This window comes from Caloenas nicobarica, chromosome 17 (assembly GCF_036013445.1).
Source record: "Caloenas nicobarica isolate bCalNic1 chromosome 17, bCalNic1.hap1, whole genome shotgun sequence".
Classification (NCBI taxonomy): Eukaryota; Metazoa; Chordata; class Aves; order Columbiformes; family Columbidae; genus Caloenas; species Caloenas nicobarica.
The window spans coordinates 8,616,998-8,637,754 of NC_088261.1; the positions used below are offsets into that span (position 1 = coordinate 8,616,998).

Here is a 20,757-nt window from a genome sequence, read left to right on the forward strand (position 1 = left end):
TTTAACCGCTCGCAGTGGTTGCAGATAATACTTGTAGCTGCTATTGCACTCCCAAAGCCCACCCACAATTTCATTTTCAATTAACAGCTCCAGAAAAGCAGTAATGAAAGCAGTTGCTAAAGAGCACTCAGATGTCATTGAGAGACTGCAAACCCAAACTGTAAATAGCACATTGTAAATCGCTTGTCACCAGTCAGCTCTCCCTGGAATCACGCTGCCGATGACAATCAAACCCATCTGCTCGGCTCCCCGACCAGTATCACCGCAACCCAGAACACCAACACCCACCTCCCGCTCCGCTCTTGTTACCTGCCACACACGGGCTTGTCTAAGAGCATGCAAGAGCCATTCTGGACTGTAACACGATTAAATGCAGCTCACACGACGGTTATTTCACCTTCCACACCAGCGGTTTGCTGCACTGAAGCACACAAGCGCCTCTGCAAAGGACGAGCGTGCCCTCAGTAAATCTGCAACACAATTAACAACGTTCGCAAGTGAAAATGACGGGGGATGACAGTGGCCATCCAGATCAGCCATCAAAAGCTTTAGCAGTCTCAGATTTAAGATGTATAGATTAAGGGCGAGACTACCAAGGGGATCACGAACTTAATTCTGAGAAGGAAAATCTTCAATAAATTCCTTCCCTCCCCTTTAAGTGATTCCTGTAATGGACTACAAGGTTAAAGCTAATAGTTTATAATGCTTGTAGTTGACTGCCAGAGTCACGAGTGCATCTTCTTTTTGCTGTTCTTCCCATTTTTCCTTTATCTCATCAAAATTTACCTCCTAACTCATCTCTCCATCATGAACTCTCTTCTCTTTGTTCATTATCTGCCCCTTATTCATTGCCAGTCTGCCTCCTTCCTTGCACTCACATGATATCCGGGATTTGATATTCTGCAAGTGTCTTTGGAATCAGGCAGTAAAGCAGAGCCCAGCAGCAGCTGGCTCTCAAATATATAACCCAGCTAATATACCACTTGCCCAGCACAGAGATGACTAGTTTAGAAGCATTTGTCAAAGACAATCCTTTCCCACAAGAAGGCGTATTAATCGCCCGGCAGATAAACAAAACAACGCAGGAATTGGTAGAGGTGGCAAAAGTCAGTCTCTTGCTCTAAAACACACACCCATTGAATAACGAGAAATGGTCCTTCCCCCTCACCATGAAAATACTCTCAACACTCCTGCTGCAATAAAAAGTCATCGTTTCCTAGCATGTCTCATCCTCCTCGAACCCTGAGGAATGAAAACGCAAAACTTTTTGCCATCCTTTCACTAGTTTAAAAATGTTCACTTTAAGATTTCCAAATGTTTTTTTTTTTACAGGAAACACAGAAAAGCACGCCATCACCGATTAACGTAAAGGAAATTAAATTTAAAACACTGGAGAAATATTCTGATGACTCTTATGTTTGCTTAACGCCAACTAAAACTTCCTTGAGGCACTCAATAAGTACATTTATAAAAGCTCACAAAGCAGAGTTCAAAAGTCTTCTTGCTAGTAAAATATGAGCCTTAATTAACCTACAGTTTCACATTTTCTGGATTTCAATAAACCTGTAGGCATTTCAGCATAGCTGGATAAATACCTGCATGAATACTGCAAGGATTTTCTCTCAAAGCTAATTAGCAGTCCTTCCAATAGCCGACTTCAACTAAATCTGTTTGACGAGGGAGCTTCATGCCGTAAATCCTGCATGGGAGAGTTCGTTCCAGCAGATCACACATTTCACAGGAAGGTGTATCAGACAGGACTGTTAACTACCGGTAGAACAACGAACAAGATCTTGAGGTACAAAACATTCCCCAACAGAGACAGACTGCAGCCAAGGTCTTTTCCAGCACGGGAACGCAAGTGACAGCATCGAGATTGCGTCCTGCCATCCAGTTATAATATCCACATGTGACAATTCAGGATTCCTCCGGGGACAACAGGGGCAAGATACATTTTTTTACGTATAAAATATATAGCCTCAACAAGGCACGCTCACCATATAGATCCAGAATATTAAACTGGAATTGGCTTTGGACTCTTCTGCTCATCAAGCAGACAACACCGGTGTGCCCAGTTGGTGGTTTGTGGCCATCCGAGATGGCAACTCCGCCGGCCATCGAGAGCCCAGGAATTCCGTGGGGACCCAAAGCCAAGGTGTGCAGCCAAGGCTCACTCCAGGAGGAAAAGTGCTACATGAGCAGAGAAAAACACCCTCACAACTTACAATTCTCATCCTTTTTTCGAGGTCTTCACCACTTGTCTTGAAAGAAGACAGAAAATGCTCACAAGAAATACTATATATAAAGGTTGTGGGTCATGTCTTTGCAAATAACTTTATAGTCTTTTCCATGACATCTTTTTTCCACATCTAAGTGCCAAAGCCACTTGGATTTGTCAGCACCTGAACTGTTCATGAGACTGAAATGTTTGTATCTAAGGAGCTATACCCCTACCAAATGTATTAAATTTATATTGAACAAGATATTTTATTCCCTCTCAGCTTTATCCCTCTGGAATTAAACAGAGTACTCACATTTATCAGCTAAAAAGAAAACCATTTTCCATGACATTTGTCAACTCAATACCTTCCAAGACAGTGTATATTCATTCTTAAAAACACAACCTCACAAATAACCTGCCTCAGCAGAGAGGCTGATTCCTTCACTGCTTAAGTACCGGGCAGAAAGGTTTCACCTGGCAGAAGGTTGTGCCAGGGGAATCAAACAGTGCCAAAAGTCAGCTTCTACAAGGGCCAGCTCCGATTGCACAAAGCACAGACATTTACCGTTTGACACAGTAAAAATGAAGAGAGCGAAAACCAGGTAGGTGAACACAGAAAACAGTCAAGGAAACGGCAGCCTTCAATATCTACTTATAACCATTCCATCAGCTGATGTGAAGAGTTTCCCCACCTCCCTTTGGCATACAAAATAAAATTAAATTAGTAGAAATACCTTTAACAGATGTGGTAGTGTAGAATAGGCTTTTACAACTCGTTTGCTTTGCTGAAGCACTGTATAATCTCTTATTTCTACATACCGTACAGGCCTAAAAATAATAATGAAAATGGTTTTTTACCAGTTTCTGTAACTGTCAAGATCAAAACTGAATAAAAGTCGAGGTACTTGTCATCTTCAATGTTCCTTCCATTTCCCTGAGCTCACAAAATGACAAGCACTGAATTGTCACCGTTTTCTTAGTTTCTCTGCAAAACAACGTTCGGTTTGCACCCAACAAGGATGAAGACTAATTCAATGAACATCAACCCTTTGCATTAGACATACACACTTTGGTTAAAGAGTCGTTAATATCACCCAAATTTAGGTTGAAGTGGAGCTCTTTGCTGTTACTTTAGACTTGAGTTTCACAGCCCACGACCCAAATGACCATACAGGCACGTGTTATACTTCAAATGCTCAGCTCTATTTCAGTCTTTTATGTATGACAAACGCCGTGATATTTATTCAAAAAAAGCAAAACATGGCTCTTTTTTCTGCATCCTGCTCGCCAGAGAAATCACACTTGTCACGCTTTCTTCTTTTTTAAGAAGAAACACAACACTGCACAGTCCTGAATAAGAGTCCCAGATTTCCAGCCTCAAGCTTTGCAACCCTGGATGTTACCTGCTCACTTTCATCACCGGTGCACCACTGTCACAGCGAGGGAACACCAGCCTTGGCAGGGCAGGGGGTTCCTGCCCAAGGGCAGGTGATGAGTTACCCAAACGAGCACACTCCAGTACCACTGACATCCCACAAATGAGCTCCTCGCACCGTAATCAGCCTTAGAGCTTTGTCTTGATTAACAGCTGCCCCTCTCACAATTACCTCACCTTGCCCTCGATGTTCAAGGGGGTTTTACGCTTCTGTGTACGAAGTCTGAAGACAAGAAGGCACATTTATTGCACAGAATGTGTAAGAGAGACACCAGATCTGTTTGCACTGGCAGTCCCACAGCCAGGCTATGGAAAGCCCTTCCAACCTTTGCACGTTTATCCATCACCTCAGCTCTAACATCAATACACTGCTTTCTTGCCCGCTCTGTTAATCTCTTCTAGTATCAAGACATGGTACCAAGTGGCACCTGAGAGCCCAAGAATAAAACAACAATGAAGGAATTAAAATCAGTGATCCCACAAAGTGAGAAATCTGCTTCTACATACCAGAAGTGAAGAGCCAAAGCCCTCCCTCCCCACAACAGAAAACTGGTCTCCTACCTGTCTGAGGCCCTTCGGTATTTTCTTCCTTTTCCCAAGGTGCTGACAGAGATTACGATCATTTTCTCGGTCAGAGCTGTACTGGTGGTGGTGAAGTCTGTTCTTTTTTGGAAGATACGACAGCCCATTGGTAAGCGCTTCGCGTTTCTTCTTGGCCAGAGGATTCTGTCGTTTCTCGACACGTTCCTGAGGTTTCAGAGCCACGTCCTTCTGCAGAGGGAAGGAAGAGAAAAGGAACACAGCGGTTAAGATACGGCTCTGACTTGGTCAACCTCTTTAAGCTGTAATTCTCGGTGACCAGCAAAGCACTCTTAAGGCAATGCTACAGTCACCAGAGAAGGAGAAATCAGCCTTCACGGGTGTCCACGTAATCAAAAGACAAGCAAATGCAATATAAAATGTGTAACATGAAATGAGCGCACAGAAGCGGACACACTCTCCTTTAGGTTTCATACTGTCAACCTCATAATTCTGAGACACATCTCAAGTAAATACGCACTTAGAAGACAGCATATGTTTGTAACGTTTAAATTAACAACAGCCTTTAATTCAAACAAGGCTTGGCTTTTTATATTTATTTGTATTATTTCCTGTATTTGGCAAGAGCTCAACTAAACTCAACGTCAGTGGACATTTCCCTCAAGCCTGACCTAGCAGAAGATTTCCACACCTCAGGGGGGTTCTCCAAATTTATTTTTTATTTTTAAAAGGCTTGTATTTGAAAACTTTGTTACTTGCGCTTCTTTAAACCCCGGAATCACTGTCTGTCTATAAAAACCACTCAAGTCTTGTACCATAAACATCGGTTTTGTCTTAGCCTACAGCTACTGTATTTTCTTACTGATAAACCTGCACCACAGAGAATTCACATTTTTGTTTCAAAATAAACATTACTTGAAAAAAAATCTCCAATAACGCAAAATCAAAGGCAGAGGAAGAGGAGCCTGGACGGTCATTGGGGGAGAAGAATTAGAAGCTATTGGAAAGCGTAAATTACAATGTCCATTGCGCAGCCAATAAATAAAATCGGCTAAGTCACATCTGCCCAAAGAACTCCATACGTAACAGTACAGTATTTCCACATGAGGGGCATATTACTTAAATAATATAATACTTTAAGCATATCCTACTACCATACCTGGCTGCTTTGACCAAAAGCTCTTCATGCCCTGCCATCAAGTACTATATGATCTTGTAAACCCTCATGGTTCTGTTCGTTGTCACTTAATATTATAACCAACAGGAGTAAAGAAAATTGGGCTGTTGGTCCCTGTGTCACAAAAATGTTCAGGAGAATATCGTTCAAATTAAGCCACGTCTTAATGCAAAAAAACATGCCCAAAGGCAAAAATCGGTTTCGTTTTAACTAAAGAATGCTCCCTAAATGCCTATCTAAACCACAAGAGCTTCACAAAATTCATAACCACAACTAATGAGATCAGTAATTAAACTGAAGACGCTCAATGTTAAATTTGATATTTGGCAAAAAGAATAATTTTACGAGCATTACAGAAGGGAGTACAAAACAGAAGCCATAAGACACTTTTTCTACCTTTTCTTCACCTAAGACCCCATGGGAAATCCCCTACCTACCAAAGTCAGGAGCTTTATCCAAGCTCATGAAACAAACCTTTAGCATCCATAGCCATAAATCAGGATCAGTGTTTTAAGAACGTCATGCCTCTTTTCTCTGGTTCCTCCAGCTATTAAAAAAAGAGTCAGCAGTAGCACAGACCGTAGTAATGTGCATTGAGATCTACTTGTGAAACACGTTGTGCACAAGCCGAGATCCTCCAGAGCCAGCCCAAGGAAGAGGAAAACGAGAAGAATCATTTTTCTGAGCACATCTACTGCCTCTTTTCCCAGGAAAAGAGATTTAGATCTATGCCACAAAGGCAAATTCTCAAGTGTCATATAGTACAGTTACTATTTCATTCTCATCATCAATAGCTTCATAAAATAGGAACTACAGCAACTACAAATACACTCTGGCCTCCTGGACAACAACAGAGCACCTTGCACAGCGACCGCCAGGCTCAGGCCCCTTTGGCTGCACTTGGGGAAATAAAATGGAAAAGTGAGTAATGCTGCAGTTCCCACAGAGCAACTTCAACACGGCAGAAAAGCACCAGAATCACAACTTGTTCAATGCACTCAATTGAAACAATGAGATATTTTATCATAGAACAAATAACTACCATCATGCTGCTAATGATAAAACATAAATCTCTGTTTTTTTCAGATCAGCGTGAAACAAATCCAGAGCACATTATACCAGCACAGGATTTCAGTTAAAACACAGAGCTCATATTTGTAGATAGAAATATTATTAAAGAGGATTCACTCTAAATGTGAAGGGTTGATGGAGTGAAGAAAGGGAAACTTTCTGAAATTAAAAAAAAAAAAAAAATCCTAATGACTAAATAGCTTTTGTGGGATTTTTTCTTCTTTTTCTTCAGCTAGGGATCTAAATGAAACAGTGGCAGACTTCCAGAAACTTATAAGATGTCTAATGGGGCTAGCACTGCCATCAAGAATTTACTAGCTACCATTAGCTTTAAAGAGGGTGTAAGATGGGTCAAATTTTGCAGATCACCACGGGCATTATCTGGCATAACCTACTCCGTAAGAAGCCCATGTTGCAGCCAATTGCAGCAAATTTCATGAATTGCCAAGATCCACCTAAAGTGAAGTTCAGCTCCTGTCAGAATTGGGATGAAAGAATCTGCATTTAAACCCACAGCAGAGATAAGTGACAGCAGCTTCACAAAGCTTTCTGCAAACTCCACAAAAAAATGTATCAGCCAAGACAGAAGGAATAATTTACAGAAATCTCCGAAAGTAAGGTGCCTCTTCTGCTCACGACCAAAGAGCAGAAAGGGAGCTCCTTACGTACATGGACTGCAATTCTGAAAATTGGAAAGCAGGCCTTAAATCTAGTTTGGTGGGTGGGCTTACTCTGAAATCGAGACATAAAGACAGGTGTTTAGACAACCCTGTTCCTCCAGCACAGCCGTCTGCTTTTCACCAGCTGACAGCGCTGCCGAGAAAATTACAGAGCACTGTGGGTCAAAACCCTGTATTATCCAATTGTGTGGCAGACCCTCTCATTGCTTTCAACAGATACACGACCTGGCCTTAAAATATGTATGTATACAGCAACATATATTAAATTCTTCATCTGCAGACTGGACCGCAACAGGACACATTAAAAGAATAAAAGCTTAGATAGGACGGTGGATAAATAGGGGGACAGGATGCATTAAAACCAGCTCAGATGGAGATCACGGGGTGTTGATGCTCATGTTTGAGGGTGCGAACTGCCCAGGGCTGTTTCGCACACACGCACTCGGCCAGGAACCACGGCCTGGCATCAATCACTGCCCCGCTTTCTGCCCTTTCTCCCTCATCCCCTTTTTATCTTGGTGTTGTTTAGATAGGACAATAGTTGTACCGTGCCGCGTGCTAGTACATTAGCCGGCACAATCTTAATTACAGACTTCAGGCATCATCATGATTAGAGTAATAAGCTGTAATTACTCTAAGGTGACAGGACTGCACAGACCTTATCTACATAGATAAGGAGATGTAGTAATATTTCATGTCGAGACATATTTTTCAGCAGCTACCCATGGAGTCGATTCAGACTAAGCAGCAGACCCTGGGAACAATGCATTCCGACTTTAATGGAGGATTTTCTCCTCTCCTGCCAGCATACAAGCCCACACATTATTAAATAAATCCTACAAACATATTAGGCATGGTTTAAAACCATCTTATTCAGATATATCTTTCATCAGTAAAGTGCCTTAAGTGTATCAGGAAGGTGACTTAAATGTATAAATATGTAATTACATGCAATTCAATACCAAAGTGCATTAATATTTATGAGTGTACTGTATAATCTAAAAAAATTTCCATTTGTTTTATTTCTATTGGGCACATTAATCAAGCTGATGCCAGCGTACGTGCCGTAGCGGAGAAGAGCCGCCCGTGCTGAACAGGCTCCTGCCGAAGCCTGATGGGCTGGCACTGCAATCACCGCATCTCCAATTAATATTAACAATTGCAATCCAAGCCCTGCCTTTGGTGAGGGGAGGAGAAGCCGCCTCCGTGGGTACATCGGATAATTTCTCGAAGTAGGAGGCTTGAAGGACACGCTGCATTCTCACCGAGGGTTGAGCTTTCTGGGAGCTACACCTGATTTATTTCAGAAGTGTCCGTCTTCTCGCTATGCAAATGCCAGCTCGTTAACTATAAATAAGCTCCTCAGTGGCAGCTGAGCAGTGCTTCACACAGTTTTGTGGGGTACACCCTGCACCCCAGGAATGTCCCCCGAGAGCAGGGCCATCGCTGCTGCCCTCCTTTCCAGCCACCCTCCCTCTGATGACAAGTTAAAAACTACACATGAACAACAGGAACTCTGTTCCGCCCCTTGTGACAAGAGTTTTCAATGGGAACACCTGACGAAAAGCAAAGCTGGAACTGCACTGTGTAACAAATGCACCGCAGCCACGGATCTAGATGGAAATTTCAGGCGCCGCTCAGGGATTTCGGAGCTTGATCTTTCCAGATCATCCTTGTGGATTATCATGACTCCAGCGTTGCAAGAACTTACTTTCTGAATTCGCACTGAGCATGACCCCAGTAAAATGCAACTTAAAAAAACCCCAATTATTAAAAATAAAAGTAGATTACAGTACAGAGCTAGTAAAACCAAATAATAACTGCAGTCTACACCTACATTCCAATTATTTGCTCCTCAGGTTCTTGCTAAAGTCCACAACAGGTCTATATCAGAGCCCAACAATTTATCCTTCACTCCAACAACAAAATTAAGTATAAAGAAAGACGACACTTTTAATACCCCAACATTTTTAAGCAGTCATGAAATACAATGTAATGCTCAACTTAAAACACAAATAGTTAGAAAAGCAAGTTGGAATTACACCAGTTTGCCTCTGTCCACTATTCAGACATCCAAGCATCCTTGTCAAACAGAATTGTAAGGAAGGCACAAACAGAAACACTGACAAAACCAGCATCTCTATATTTGCTGAGATAATTTGTTACAGAGGTTTACCCTGCCAGACATTAAGGTGCCCAGAGAGTACAGCTGGAGAACTCCTGCAACTTCGTTAGCGTCACGCAGCAGGTCTCGTTAGCTGAGACACAGCAGAGCGACACACACACAACCTGAACCAAACCCCCTCAGAATCCAGAAACGGTGCTGGTCTGAGAGCACCAAATTTGCCATTGCATCTTGACAGTCTTCATCAACTCATACTGAGGTTGTTTCTGGTACATTTGGGAAGAATTTTTCTAGCTGATGGATGAAAATGCCCCAAGACTTCAGTATTTCTCTCTTACGTCTCATAATTCATTATTTTAGTTCTGGCAGTAACAAGACGTAAAGGTCTGAAAACAATGCACTGACTAGTCCCTGCAATCTTTCAAAACCACAAAACAAACAGATGTTTCTAAGTCATTCATTTCCCTCCATACAAAATAGTTAAACACACTGTTTACTCTTCTGGATGCACCATTAGTTCCTCAAAAGCATTTATCTAGGTGGAAAAAAAAATGCAAACACTCTTAAAACACCACCAGGGAGAAAGGAAGTCAGGTGTAAGGCGCAACGTAAAAAAGAAAAGGATTCTCAAAGCGTAGAAATTGTGGTATTTTAGCACACAAGGGACCGTGGGAGAGAACCATGATGTCAGCTACAGTGGGTGCAGTTGCCCACCCACTAATCCCAGCAACTTCTTCAAGTCACAAGACCAGTGCGGAAAGGTTTCATATTATTTTATTTGCTTTATTTTAATAAAATTACAATCCATTGCCTCCTGCATCTCTCTGGAATCTGAAAACAAGGTGGCTCAGTGTTGTGCAAAAAAGGTTGTGCAACAGACTGGAGATGAAACACTGCACCGGGCTGCAGGACGCTACGTGGGGATTACAGATGAAGGCAAAACAATGGAAAAGCAAGTTGTTGTCTGCCTGAGATAGGTTTTATAAAAGCGCTTCTGTAGCAAAGAGATTGCTTTGATTTTTCATCCCAAAATCATTTGTTAACAATATCATTGATAAACACAAGGTTCCTTTTCAGGTGCTGCTGATTTAAATTACACACAAAAGAACTACATTAAAGCAACATTATTGAGGTTACAAAGTAAAGGACCTGCAAGTTATGAAAGGCCAGGATTAAGGCTGCAACCACCATGTTAATTCAGCCCTCTTGTGCATATGTGTCATGATACAATCTTTAATTACATGATCGCATGCTCTTATTTCCCATCCAGAATGGAAGGTATTCAGCTAATGAGCAGCCACTCAGGATTTTGTTTCCTCCTCTTTGTCCAATATGTGGGCCCTAAAACTTGTTTACTTGCACTCCATTCACACCCTGCTCCAAATGCGCAATTATTAATTTCCTCAAGGGCTTTTCTATACAGCTTCTCACTACAGTATCAGATATTCGACAAATATCAATGACCTTTTTTACAGCTGTTTAGCCAGATAAACGTATTTCACTATTCCCACTTCATAGGTGGCAACAACAGTCCTGACATGTTCAGGTCAAAAGCGTTAAGCACCCATTAGGAAGTACCTAAGATTTGATTTTTCTGACAACTTAGCTCTACAGAGCACTTTATTTAATGCCTACACCCATTTCAGCAGCTGCTGCAAATCAGCCTTTAGCAAGCACCACATATTATAAGGACACAGATAAAGACTGTTTCTAAAATATGTAATATGATGGCTTTCCCCCAATACTACATCCTAAACATGAGATGGAGGCAGAGGTAAAACTGGATTCTAATTACATTCAACCCATATCAGCACAAGGAAATCCTCCTGCAATCCTCTCCCACTGTGCACATTCCAACTTCAGAAAGAGACAAAAGCCTCCAATTCCAAAGTCAAACTTGAGTAAAAGACTTCAGGATCTTCAAGAAATAAAGTAGGCCATTAAAGTAGGCCATTATATCATTGACAGTGGCATCACAATTCATAAAAAAAGAGAGGGGCAAATAAAAGAAAATTTAAACATAATTTTTAAAAAACCCAAAACACCAACAAAACAAACAAAAGCAAAACCCACAAACACACTTGGAAGAACTTAAATACATAGCTGCCTGCTACATACACACATCAGGCAAACGGAAACAAGGGATCCTGTACACATACGACTCCTCAACTCAGCCACGGTTATACACTTTAAATGGCTATGTGGCATTATTTAAAGAATATATGGCTGTTAACCCTTTTCTTAGATTTTACACTGTTTATTGTTGTAGTGGGATGGCGGTCACTCTTCAGCACAATTCAACTGTGACTGACTTCTACTAACACACTAGACCTAAGGAAGTAATCTAAAAGTAGTCTTTTACTTGGCAAAATAAATGTCCTTCCCTGCTCATAAGTTCAACCAACAGACCATGCCTTTCCTCAGCATACTGGGTTTCTGGACACAGACACTATTTCTCAACAATTTATGACACTTGACACTTCAAATGAGATCTGCGCTGTTCATTTGTGACTATTCACACACACTACATAATATTGTTTCTGTGCCTTACCTGAATAACTTTCTCATGTTTAATTACATGCACGTGTGTCTAAGCCTCGCTGCATTCAATGGGATTTTAGCAAAATCCTTAAACGTGTTCTATTTGTTTTCAAACTGCTGAATATGAGCATACACTCGAATTTTTACCTTGACATAAGAAGCATGCTTAAAAAGAAATTTTAGTCAAGTATTTGAGTACAAATTCGGTCCTACGCACCAACTAAAACAGCAGAATGTAATTATTCAAGATTTCAAAGGCACCCAGTCCTACAAATCAGCTGTAGCAACTCAGCTAAAAGGAAAAATGGACAGTCTTACACAACATTTTTCATAGTATTCACTAATGCGACACAAAATAAACGTTTAGCTGAAATCTCAGATTACAATGGCAGCTGTTGAGCTGAAGAAGCCCTGTGAAATCAAGCTGGCAAAATCTGATCTCACACCTGAAGAAGAATACCGAAGCAAATCGATTGTCGTTCTTTTGTTTCATCTTTTTCAAAGATGACAAGTTATTTTCAGCCTCATCCTCCCGCACACACTTTTGTTACCCAAAACACTATACCATACCTCGCTACACTTGCGGAGAACAGTCATCGAATGGCTGGAGTTAGAAAAAAGCCAGTTCCTGGAGCTAGTGCTGAGAAAGTGCTGAGCAAAGCCAGCTTAAATCAGAGCCACTGAACCGTCTGTGTCGAGGCTGCCGGGGTTTGTAGAAGACAAAGCACACACAGCTGATTCTGCTCAGACAGATTGAACCAGAAACCATGTGCTCCTGCCAACACAAAGGCTCCCACCCCACCAGCTCTGCCGGCCTAGAAGTCGCATCATGTTTTTCAGAGATCTTTTTCCTAGGTCTTACACAAGGTGCTTGCAAAGTCCAAGGTTACCTCTTTCTTGCAGATTTGACCAAATCATCTGACTCCATCTGACGCCTGTGACTTGGCCTTTTTTGAGTACACGCTGTCTGAAACACCAGCAAGAACAGGCCTCTCCCAGCAGGGAATCCGCGTCCTCTGCCGGTGTCATCTCAGCCGCGTTCTCTTCAAGTCCTCCACATACAACCTCGAAACTTGTCAAACCATCTTCAATCAGTACCTGTCCTTCAGACACCTGTTAATACAACCTTTTTTACTCGGTGAAGCACCCAGGGCAGATCCCCAGCAACCAGGCCTCTGCCTGAGCTTTTGGCCCACGGCCGCTCTGTGAGCGTGAGCTCCGGCAGAATTCGGGCCGTGACTCGAGTGCTCCTAACACGAGGGATGCATTACTGGTACCGGTGGTACCACAGCACTCCAAACCAGACATGCTCTACACGACTTGCCTCCTTCAGACAGCTCACACACTATTACAGCCAAGGGAAACCAATTCCCACTGGCCCCGGGTTTGTTACACAGCGCAGGGCCTTAACTAAATGTGCTTGACATACTCCGCGAGCAGCACAGCCACATTCTCACAAAGCGTTTGTTTTCTTTGTTTGAGGAAGGAAAAGAAAGAGAAAAGGAGTGTGCAGAGAACAAGAGTCCATAGGGATACTCGCTTTAAATCTTCCTGCCAACAAAGAGGGCTTTGCTGCTCTTGCACCGCTCAGTTACCACTACAGGCAGAGAGAGAAGAGCATTAAGCCAGTTTCTAAAACAAAGGTGAATTTGTTCCCCGTGCAACAGCAGACTAGTTGCACATTTGCAGGAATGATCCTGTGTTTGTATCCAGCACTGTTATTCCGTACAGACAAGCCAAGCCTTGATCTGATGCAGAAATGCATTCGACTGCAGGCGTGGGCTGGGACTGTCTGTGTTTCATACCAATGCCTGCACCTCAGTTCATGGGTCGAAAACTTTCCTCCTTGGAAAAGCATGATTTCCATGGTGGAGAGAATCCAACTGAACAGTTCTCAAGTACCACACTGAGCAATATGAGAAACAAATAATTTCAGTTTGTCTAAATAATTGAGCAACTCTTCAGTTCTACACTGAAACATGTGGATTTCTTTTCCCTTCACATAGTGGTGGTTTTTTTTTTTTTTCCAATTTGCAGTTTCTGTTTTGATTTGGAATTGAAAGAATTTTTAAAACTCCAAGCTTTCTCCCAAAAATAAAAATTTTGTATCTGTAGTTATACAAGATCTGCATTTACTGACCAAAATACGCATGCCATCTTAGGACCAAATTACATTGCTTTCTTAGCCATTACTTTAAAAAAAAAAAGTAAAAAATATGGCCCTTTTTACCCTTGTTTATTCCGTGTCCAAAAGCATCAGTCCTTTATTTTTGCTCAATGTCCTGCCAACATTACCAGGAGACTTATGCAATGAAACCCTCTTTCCGTCCAGCGAAGCCTTCGGCACAACGCTGACTGTGGGCTCCACTCCCTGGATACATATGGTGTTCTCTGAATAATTCAAACGGCACTTTCGTTGGCAGGCCACGGACTGAGGCCAAGGAGTTAGTGGGCCAATAAATCTTGCATTTAAAGGGTATCTCCCCCTTATGGGTAGGGTTAGAATAAATGGATGTGGGCTTAGCCGGCTCTCATCCCTGCTGCTCCTGCACCAGGGCTAAACAGATGACTTCAGCCTCCGGGCTCTCACACTGGCACCATTCATTAGCACAGCACTCAGCATTCATCAAAAATGTATTCTGGTTTGTAAATCAAATCAGGAGCACCTTTCTATTCCTTGTCTTGCAGAAAGATGGTTCAGCACCAGGAGAGTCCCACGTATTCTAAAGGTCTCACTAAAACAGTGTGGGCGCAGAAAGGCGCGGGGTCAGGACACCTTGGAAGAGGTTCGCTTTGCTGCCACGTCTGCTGCAAGACTAGGCGAGAAAACCTGCTCTCCAAGAGCCAAGACAAAGAAACGCCCTTGAGACAACACAGGTCAAAACAACTAGGAGGCTGTGCTATATAGGGAGAGAAATGGAGAGATCAAAACGTCCACATTATTTATTTCTGTATCGCAAATGAAGCTTTACAGGCATGCAGGGAAACCAGAGGCTTCCCTCTGCACATGCAAACAAGTGGGACAAACGTAGCTCTTTGGACAGACCATACAGAAATACGCAGGGAAAAGGACAGAATTCAAAGAACTACTCCTGGATTGTGCCAGATGGTAAGTGCTCCAACGTGCGGATTTCTTAACCAACCCAAAACCTCGACATAGTAACAGGTTATAATTACTGAGCTTTTAAAAATAAAAATCTATTTTAAAACAAGTCTCTTGCACTTTGTGGGTCAAGAGGTCAAGCTACTTAACACACTATCTTTTCTGTCTTCTAGGTTCTTACCGTCTCATATTCCTCTTGATTTTCTTTCTTCTTCTCTGGGAACCACTTAACTCTACCGCTGTTCTTAGCATGTGGCATACAATCTCACACAAAAGCCTGATGAAGGCAGATTTTAAAATGAAAAGACAGTGATTAGAAAATAAGGAGAGAGAGGAGAAAAAAAAAAGAAAAAAAAAAAGAGAGCTCAAGGCAACCAGAGGATTGCATTTCTTAGGGTGAGTTTGGTAATATTCTTCATTAGGAAAAGGATCAGAATGTTTGTGCAATTAGAGAAAAAAGAAAAAAAAAGGAAAAATTGTTCAACTTCCCGTCTGCAAAAGAAACCTCCTTCTAGCATGCAGGCTGAAAAAAACCAAAAAACCAAAAAACAAACAAACCAGAAAAAGAACAAAAGTTTAAGAAATGGAGCAATATGTAACCTTTCCATTTGCTGGCTTATTCTTCCCCTAGGAAACAGATACAGTAAAGATAAATTTGATGATCAAAAAACCGGAGGGATTACATTCTTGTACAGTGCTGATCATTGGCAAATCTCCCTCTCTGCAGTTCAGAAGCACAGCTTAGCATAACAGACCGGATTTATCATTGCCTCGTCCTTCGCCCCACTTACAAAGCGGATATAAGTTGCTTCTATCTCAAGAGTCCTCATTCACATACACAGATGAAACAAATAGCAAAACTATTTTGTTGTTACTTTACAAAGATATAAGCCACCATACCAAAAGCACAGAATCAGCCCCACTGGATAACTGCCACATGTTCTCCATCTTTATTTCTCCACTTCCACGAATGTTATCGCATCCTTGAATTTGTTTCAACTTTAGGCCAGTGGATGCTCCCAAGTCTTAGTGGGATCACCCAGAAAACCATCAGGTATATTGAGCAGTTCCTAGGAGGGGAAACACAGTTCTTCTGTCTTGTGTTCAGAATATGGAGTGTCCAGTTAAATGGGCACAAAACACAGCAAGAATGGTAAAAAGGGAAAAATCAGAGATGACTGCTTTCTTCAGTTTAATTACAGGGCACAGACCCTGTAAAGCTACCCCATACACCACAGAAAATTTCCTTTAGGGTTGTGCCCTGGCTGAAATACGATGTCTTCTGCAGATATTCAACTTTTTAAAGCTACTTTGTGGATAGATCATTTGAAACTGAAGTGTCTAATATTCAGGGGTATTCAGTGGCTGGAAAAGCAATTTCTGTAATATTTCTTGTTTATATCCACCTAGAAGCTACAAATTTAACTTGGTAGGGATACACAGTCAGGGGATCTGGTTCCAAAACAAAACATTTCGAGTGAAGAGCTTTGCTAATGCCTCCAGCAAACTTGTGAGGAGTTACCCAAACTGTGAATCATACCACTTGAGCAATACTTAGATTCAAAGCACACTTTATCGTATACCCAGCTGTCTCGACTGAACTTGAACTATTTCTTCTACAGAAAGCAGGCAAACTGCTCTCTCTGTAAAAACTTGCCTCGAGCAGAAAGCAGATAAAGCTCTGCAATGCATCTCTCGAGAGCTACGGAGTATGTTGAAGAGAATTAGAACTGTAAGCAGGAATCAGTCTGTACTTGGAAGGAAACCTTTCCTATTAAAGATTTGTTTTCTAAGCTGCTGGTTGGTGCCAGTATCCAAATCTCTCCTGTCTGATCTTATCACAACTTGTACCCTGCCAGGCACAGGATTAGAGCTGGCTGGGCTGAGATGGTAAGTTATTAATGTGGGTATTTGGAGACATATGCTGAAATTCCTGATCTTCCACTGACTCTCTCTGTGACCTGCAGCAGCAAGTTAAGCGCCAATCCACAAAGAGGGTATTCAGGGACCTAAAACTGTTTAATTCCCATTGACTGATTTTCCAAAGGAAATAAATGGCCCTGTGATTTTTGGGCCTTTAGCCCTTCTGTGCAGCCGTGCTCATCTGTAAAGTGGAAGTAAAACCACATTCTGTTTCATCCGCGTGTCCTAATGCTAAATACTTAAAGACGTAAATGGATCGGGCACCACAGGAGCCAAGGCGGCTGCATCATGCTTTGAAAAAGCCAACAAGATGCTGCAAAGGTGATGCGGGTTCATGGAGCGGTTGGCACATCTCCCTCTGGTCAGACCTAGATCAAGGAAGCCATCTTCTGGACAACAAATAGAACAGTGTCCAGCTGCTACATGCCATAAACCATCTCAGTGCTTGCGCTATTCGTTCATTTACTTTGGAAACAGTAGCAAAGTCAGGCTCTCATCTTCCAGGCCTCTGTGGTCCTTCAACTTCATAAGGCCAAAGCACCCCCTCAGTGTGTTCCTGGGGTACAGCCCCCCCTTCCCTGCCCCTCACCCTTCCTCATCTCCATCCCCTCCAAGTTGCCTGCCAAGCAGATAAATCTTGCATCTCCTCCTGCTCCCCCCAAAATGATGTGTAGAACAGGTAAGCCATGTCTTTAGTCTCTTCTCCATCATCCATACTGAAGAAGAGAGCATCTATATCACACTTTCCTGTCCTTCGTTCAGGACAGTCTCACTGCCACCGCTCAGTGGCACGTATATGTCTTTGTTTCTTGTTTTCTCATGTTTTTCTCTCCCATGCCTATAGGCTCCCTGCATGTCTTACTCCCCTACCAAACACAGAGTCACCGCAGCATTTCCCCTTCCCAGCTCTTCATCCCAATTCCAGACAACTCTCCATCTCTGTCCCCTGCAGAAGGACCAGTCTCCCCCCAGCTCGGTCACTACCAGCTCCCCATCCTCCTCCCCTGTCCTGAGCCGGTGTCCCTCCATCACAAGGAACACACTCCTGCCATCACTGTCCTGCCAACGACTCCACACAACTTGCAGCCTTTGAAATCAATAAAAACCCTTTGTTCTCCTGCAGGTTGAGAACTGACGCCTGCACGGGAATGAAGAGTGGGGGGAAAGGGAAGAAGAGCCTGCAGGAGTTTCCTTTCTAAGCTCCCCATAGCCCTTGAACATCTACCAGATGACAAAGCATCAAACAGACAAATTGCACAGGAGTCGGTGTCTCGTCAGCCTGTGCCAGTCCCCTCTTGCCTCGTACTTCCCGAGGGTCAGACCCGCTGTGTTTGGAGGGACTGTTCGCCTGCCCAGCGTCGCCCACATGCACAGATGTTCCCAAGGGTACCACCACACTCTGTCTCTCACAAGGAATCCAGGTGCTTTGTTTCAGTGCAATTCAGCTGGCATTAAGTCCCTCTGCAAGCAATGCTCCTCCATACCCTGATGGGTTCGGGCCAAATTGCCAAATGCACTTTACTATTCGGAGCACATGAGGCGGCCCCTGTGAGGAGAGGGGGAAATGGGCCTTAGAAAGAGGAATTTGAGAGAGTCATCTCTTTCCCGCCCCCCCCTCCCAATTCTATAACCTGCCCCCCATTCCCTATCGTATTTTACAAGTCATGTAACTAGGTCACTCCTTATAGACTCAGTTCAGGACAGAAAATCCAAACCAACACTTGAAAAAAACCACCCAAAGTCTGTAGTTTTATTATGAGGCAAAAATGACCTCAGAAACCCGGACTAAACAAACGCCTGGAGTGAAAATGATGGAATGAATTAAAGGACATAATTATGGCTGGGAAAAGAAGGAAGGAGGTCGCTCAATAGGATGAAAGATGGATTTGAGAAATAAGAAATGAAAGGAGGTGTCAGCTTGAATCAGCCAGGCTGAAAACCGCTACTGATTTTGACTGACATATTGAGACTTTCCGATTGCAAACTCTTTCTCTAATAAGCCACAAATTCACCTCTACTCTTTTACTTTGATCATAATGCAGATGTTTTATAACGGACAGATTTAATGCTGTTCGGGTGCTTATTGGTTCTATCGCACACGATACTCGAATCAGTCTCCCCCTTTAGAAAGCTCGGGTTAATAGCAAAGTTTATTAAACTGCATGCAGTCATTCAGAAAAGATCAATAGAGACATGATTACGGAGCAACCAGAGGATTAAACATGAGATTTATCACAAAATTAAACTGAATTAAATGTTCTCTGATAGCACTTGAAATGCTGTCGATACTCTTAACTGATAATCTATGCTTTCTGTGTTTACTTAACAGGCAGCAGGGATGTCTGACTCAAGAAAATGACTATAATGTAAAAACATCAGCTGCAAAGATTTGCTGAGAGCATTAAACCTCACCTAGAAAACCATTATTTCTTCCTGTTAGGAGACCAAAAGCATTTTGCTTCTTTGCCCATTTCCTGCGTAAGGGTCACATACCACACCGCTGCAGCCTCCTTCTCAGACTCTTATAAGATGCACAGGACTCTAAAAGACACTACACAGGGTTTCGACAAAATATTTTATGGTTTTCTCCCACAGAACTCTTTACCTCATCCAGATTTTTTTTCCTCCTTTCTTGCATTCTCAGTGATCTCACTGAAACCTGTTTCACACCCTGAGAAATTCGCCAGCCTTCCTGCTTTCCCTCCAGCTTAGCCCAGCTGCCCCTCTAATTTCATACCCCTAGACCTCTCCTTAATTGGGCTGGCATGGCACTGGGCAAACTTCTCGGGTGTTCTTTAAAAAAGGAAAATCAGTTCCAAGCATAAGAAAACAGGAGCACCGATAACATAGTACCCCTGGCCTAAGAAAAGGAGAACCAAGTCCAAGGGGAAAAAAAATAAAAGGCAAAACCAGGCCAACTTTAGAATCTAAATTCAGATGCTGTTCTTCTGGGACGAGATCCATCCCTGCAACAGAGCTGGAATTTCCCAAACCCCGCTGCGGCCTGAGATCTGTTATCAGAATCACACACAGATTATTGCCATCTGCACTACAATCGTCTGCTTGGCCTGGTTTTGAGGACCAAAACCTGAACTCCCAGCACAAGATAAGGGGGAGGGAGGGCAGGAACGGGAGCTCCTGAGTCCACAAAAGACCAGATGCAAAGTAATAATCAGTCACAACCTCAACTTTGATAAATTTTGAACACCTTCACGTCTCTGTGGCTTTCCGAAATGGTCACAACACATCAACTCAGCTGAAGATCTCCTTTCAAGAATTAATGTTTGTGTTAAACAAGCAAGCAGGCCAAGGAACGTCAGCCTCCACAATGCTTTTTTCCATCCTGCTTTTCAGATAAGGGCTGTATCCCACCATCCTCTCCACTAAAACCTTAATAAACCTTGATAAAAGACCTCAAAGGAAACGTGACCGTCCAACAGCAAATAAACCACCCCAAAAAACCAACAACAACAACAACAAACCACCAAAAAAATCCCTTGTGGACTATCATGAATTGAATTTTTACTGACTTAGAGGGGCTTAGCTGATTTCTAAACAGGCTCAGCTATCCCCAGTGTACTTTGCAAAATTCAATCCAGTAATCCAATCCCAGATGCATTATGTGAAATCTTATTTCTCCAAGCTCTAGAAAAGAACACGCAAAAGGAAGTCTTTAGGAACACTAATTTGCCAATAAATACTGACTGAGCCAATTTTACTCTTGCGCTTTTTGAGTGGAAAATAAAAGGGGCAGAGGGGAAAAAAAGCTGCTGTCTGAGTCCTACACACCCTCATTAAAACTTCACTTGTGGATAGAAAAGATACCACGGAACACGTACCCTGAAATTAGCTCAGCATGTGCTGCCCCAAGAAACAAATCCCCAGAAACTAGATTAGAGTCATTCCCAATAGGTTTCCACTGCAGAAATCACTACCAGTTC

At 42.6% G+C, this 20,757-nt stretch overlaps 1 protein-coding gene across 2 annotated transcripts in view; it reads right to left on the reverse strand.

Annotated features, from left to right (window-relative positions):
- AUTS2 (activator of transcription and developmental regulator AUTS2) overlaps positions 1–20,757 on the reverse strand; it is a 726,993-nt gene that overhangs the window by 528,027 nt on the left and 178,209 nt on the right. For both annotated transcript variants that reach the window (XM_065647100.1, XM_065647099.1), the window contains exon 2: positions 4,218–4,427. In XM_065647100.1, coding sequence (XP_065503172.1) covers positions 4,218–4,427 — 210 coding nt within the window. The remainder of the gene's footprint in view (positions 1–4,217; positions 4,428–20,757) is intronic.